Raw genomic sequence first — 5099 nt, 5'->3', positions numbered from 1 at the left:
CTACTTACCCGTTTTACTTGGCTCAAGCTTTATTAATACAAGAGTAAACACCTTAATTAACGAAATTTGAAAATGCATTATTGTACAAAAAAATTAAGAGTGCTTTGTCAAAATACCATTCTGATCAAGTAATTAGCAAGGGAGATATTAAAGAAAAACACTATTTTTTGCCAGTAATTCTTAGTAGTTTTACTTTTTTCTGCATCATCAGAGTTTTCTGCCAAATTTCATCTATTTGTCGTTTGAGGATTTACTGAGGGTCTAGTTTGTTCTTGGTCTACTGTGTTTAAGTAATTGTACAGGCTGAGATCAAGTTGATTTCCACATACCTTGCCTTCTTCACTAAAGTGTATTCCGTCTCCTCTGTATAATTTTCTCTTGCCGTAGAAAGTGTCCCAACGATCTAAAAAATTAACTTTCTTTTTGTGGCATATGCACTTAAGCCTTTCGTTTATCCTTATGGCCTTACTAAGGGTAAAGTGGCTGACATTGGGTGTTGGGAGAATACCTATAGCTTGTAGTATTATTGGTCTTGTTTATAGCCGTTTCAACGTTTTTTTCTAGCTATTTAAAAATAGGTTATGTCGGACCAGCAGTATCCTTTTTTAGAAATAGGTCATTTCCAGTCGCCTAAACAATAATAGTGGTCTTGTTCTCTGTTGTAGTTTTACTAACTTCTTAGTAGGAAGTAAATTGGCCAAGGCACCAGCTACCCGTTAAGATACTACCGCTAGAGAGTTATTGGGTCCTCTCGTGCATACTATTCTATCGTGTTTCTCTTTCTTCTTTTTATTTTGAAGTTTTATCCTCTTGTTATTTTCAAGTTTTTATAGTTTATATTTTAATGTTATTGTTGTTCTTAAAATCTTGTAGCTTTTTCTTATTTCCTTTCTTCACTAGGCTATTTTCCCTGTTAGAGCCTTTGAACTTGAAGCATCATGCTTTTCCAACTAGGGTTGTAGCTTAGCAAATAATAATAATAATAATAATAATAATAATAATAATAATAATAATACTTTTTTATCTTTTGCACGGTGGCACCTGGATAGGACCTGACCTCTCTCCTTATTTTGAGGCCGAAGTGCTCCCCTTGGTCCTTTACCATAGTCTCCAATTAACGACGTCTCGTCTTCCTTTTCCATGCTAAGGGGTGAATCTGTTTTGGTGATAGTTACATTTTCAGGCTGTTATTTAGTCTTCTTGGCTTTAGCTACCCATCCTGTAATGGGCTTCATGAACTCTGCCTTTGTTGGTTATTTCCTCTCTAGGTTATGTCCTTGATTTTACCTTATTATGTATTTCTTGGATACTAATCCCATTCTCTACATCATCTATGACTTCTTTGTTCCTAATTTCTATTTCTAACTGTTGGAACTTAGACATGATCTCTATCAATTGTTTTCTTAGTTCTTGGTTTTTTTTTTTCACTTTTTCTATTTCCTGTTCCCGGTGACATAACGGGCATACACTATTACGGTGCAGGTTTGCAGCGCACCCTTCTTTGAAGTCTACGCACCATTTGATTATTTGACATTTTATACATTTGTGCTGTAACTTCAGTTTCTCACTCAGAGAGAGAGAGAGAGAGAGAGAGAGAGAGAGAGAGAGAGAGAGAGAGAGAGAGAGAGAGAGAGAGGGATGTAGACTCATACTCAAGCCAGGGTTATCGATACTGAGTGCAAATGATTGTTAGTGCACATGCACTATTGAGGGTCGTCTTATCAACGAGACAATCCTTATCTATCAGTACACTGGTCATCACGGAGCATTAAGATAAACACATAATTAGGTAATCAGTTACCTGATAACATGGTAATTTTTTCAACACATCCTTGTCGCAGGTCGCAATAGTCAACATTTTTAACCCTAATGTCATTGTTAAATGAGGTGGTGTAGTGACCATGTACACATATCTTAAAGAGGTGTCCCCACAAGGGTAATATTTTAGCAATTGAAATTAACCGTACAAAGAATGATATCTAAACAGTTATACCTTTGTTATAGTAAGGCCTATCGTAATTTATTAGCAACTCTGAGGAAATGACTAAAATGGATTATTTCAGCGTACTAAAACCTTTGGTATTCACTTATAAATTGTTTATGACTTTTGCATTAGTAATTTTTCTATATTAAATAGCAATTGGGGCATAACATTTCCTAACAAGCTCAAAGTTATCGATGATTGGCCCGCGAAATATGAAAAAAAAAAAACATTTTATCTTTACGAAAATTGTCTTAAAAAGTAATTTTTCCTGTCTTAGAATTCCCATGAGTCTCATTTTTCTCAGATAATGATATTGACATCCTATTATTTTCCAAAGAAATTAAAGCCACAGTATACAGTCATGCTTCCGGTCTTTTGAGTACCTATGATCCACATTATCACTGAATCAGTTATTATTATTATTATTATTATTATTATTATTATTATTATTATTATTATTATTACTAGTTAAGCTACAACCATAGTTGGAAAAGCAAGATGCTATAAGCCCAAGGACTCCAGCATGGAAAAATAGCCCAGTGATGAAAGGAAATGGGGAATTAAATAAACGATATAAGAAGTAGTGAATGAAATATTTTAAAGGTTTAAAGGTCACTCATGATTGGCAGAGGCAAGGGATAGTTACATTTCCCTATCGCGCAGGACAATGCCCTAGAGACGGACCATATATATATATATATATATATATATATATATATATATATATATATATATGATCAGGGCCCAAGCCCCCTCTCCACCCATTCTAGGACCAAGGATTGCCAGCCAATGGCTTCTGATTACTCAGCAGATAGACCTATAGACTCCCCCAAATCCCCTTCCTTAACGCATAAGGATGGTGAGGTTGCAGCTACTAAAGAAATTAACGCGTTTGAGAGGGATTCGAACTCGACTACCATAATGTACCGAAGTACACCAATTTTGTGTTGTTTTTCTATTCCTCCCTTAAAAATACGGCAAAAACGAGGAATAATCTTTCGTTTTACTCTTGCGGTTTTATTGTCTTTTCACACTTTATTTCTATTCTTTTAAATCTGGAATGACTTGTGCTTACAGAGATCTACTTATCCGTACTGTTATGACTCATTGCCTCTTGTACCCGATTGTTAGTTATTGCAAGTTTTCTTAACGTTGGTTGTAAGCAAGGTGGGAGTGTTATCTTTAAACTGGACTCTTCCGAGTCTCATTTTATAAACATTACCTGATAAAATGGTAATTTTTTATCAACACATCCTTGTCACAGGCCGCAATAGTCATTTCTTTAAACCTAATGTCATTGCTAAATGAGAGGTTGTAGTGACCATGTACACGTATCTTAAAGAGATGTTCTCACAAGGGTAATATTTTATCAATTGAAATTTAGCCGTATAAAAAAGGCTATCTAAACACAGTTAAACCTTTTGTATATTAAGACCCATTGTAAGGTATTATCAACCCTGAGGTAATGACTAAAATGGATTCTTTCAGCGTAATAAAGCCATTGGTTACACTAGATAGTTTATATATCCCTTTTCTTTTTTCCATAATATTTTTTTGTTTAAAGTTTCTCAGTTTTTAGACACTTATTACCATGACATTATCCTACATAATTATTTGATACTGAAATGATTTCATAGCATCGAAATATCTTTGTAGAGTTTAGGCTTATCATCTACCACTTCAGAGTTGGTACGTTTAAATGGCTCTTCAATTTAATTATATCATAACTAAGAATATATTTTAACCTAATTAGATATATGTAAAAAAAAACAATATTTTCAATACTGCAAACAATATTAAATCATACAACTTTGAGAAACGGATGTATATCGTAATAAAAATTGTTAATCCGCTACTGGTTATTTCAAAGTCGCGAATTACGTCTTCTTAATGCAACAACGTTTCCCTTTCCTAAAAAAATGTCACGCTAGTGATAAGAACGCCCTGTTAAGTATTCTATCAAAACACAAGATAAGATAACCAGGATTGGATTATCATGTCAATCGGAGTTGTACAACAGTCCAGGGCCCAAATTGGTGCATATCTAGTGTTGTGTAAAACCTTACGTGTGACAACATCAAAATTATAATTTTTAATCCCAATTGCGTCCTTAACGCGAAGACTTAAATACATTCTACTTTATAGTCGAGTTTAAAAGTTTTAAACCATTGAGTCGTCATTGAGTCTTCATTCATTTATGAAGCTGTGACTTCATATTCCCAATAAGGTGCTCGTTTGTGTTTTCATTTTTATTTTTTTTATTTTTTGCCTTCGAAAGCTTAATTTTTTGTCTAATAACAAGCCATTTGAGAAGGTCCCACCAGAGTGCACCAGCCACATCTATATATGAGTTAAATTAGACTGACTGAAAGATAACTAGATTGGAGCAAAGGTTAACATTTTTCATTATGTAACCAAATGAGCGTCGTGAGTTCGGTAGTGAAAGAGTTAGAAAAAAACTCACTGATTTGAAGGTAAAACATTTACGGACCAAAGAAACTCAGATCAGATAGCCGTGCTTATCATGTCTCCCAATCGCTAGTATTAAGACGAGAGTTTAATTCGCCACTTCATGGATAAAGATAGTGCCAAGCGAAAGATGACATCCTTGAAGCTACTGTCTTATCGGCCGAATCCCAGCAAAGACGCGGAATTTGTCGGTCAGGACTCCCCGATATCTAGAGGGAGTTCCTTGTACGACAGCATCGTCGTCGACGTGAAGAAAAGGTCGTTCGATGCTGAAAGTAAGACCTCCCAAATCTCTAGTGACATTTCCCTCACCCAGCTTGATCGTAAGATGGATTACACGGAAACCAACAGCTGTAGTGCAGTCCAGTCGTCTCCTGGTAATGGCAGTTTGCCGTTGAAAGTTGTTCACACGCCACAGAAAAGGTAAGATGGATACGCGGCAATTTGGAAGATGATTATCTCACAAAATGAATGTTAAAAATCTATTATAAATTTAATGAACTGATGAAGGCAAGTAGAGTTTCATGCTTGTGGATGAGGCGTTTGCCTATGGACAGCCATTGGATCAGGTCTGTACTAGATAATCTGTAGGAAAGTAAACATTGGGTAAACAGCATTATTACAAAAATCAGTGTTCATGAAGTTT

The 5099-nt window shown here is 35.2% G+C and overlaps 1 protein-coding gene across 1 annotated transcript in view; it reads left to right on the top strand.

Moving 5' to 3' along the window:
* Window positions 1-4026: 4026 nt before the first annotated feature.
* The window catches only part of LOC137620656 (ABC transporter G family member 20-like), a 26806-nt gene continuing 25733 nt past the window's right edge, over window positions 4027-5099 (top strand). The window contains exon 1 of the mRNA XM_068350993.1: window positions 4027-4876. Within this exon, the coding sequence (XP_068207094.1) occupies window positions 4557-4876 (320 nt within the window). The 5' untranslated portion in view covers window positions 4027-4556. The remainder of the gene's footprint in view (window positions 4877-5099) is intronic.

The sequence above is a fragment of the Palaemon carinicauda genome, chromosome 27 (assembly GCF_036898095.1).
Source record: "Palaemon carinicauda isolate YSFRI2023 chromosome 27, ASM3689809v2, whole genome shotgun sequence".
Classification (NCBI taxonomy): domain Eukaryota; kingdom Metazoa; phylum Arthropoda; class Malacostraca; order Decapoda; family Palaemonidae; genus Palaemon; species Palaemon carinicauda.
The sequence above is the reverse complement of the archived record's forward strand: the minus strand, read 5'-3'. Positions and strand labels throughout refer to the sequence as shown.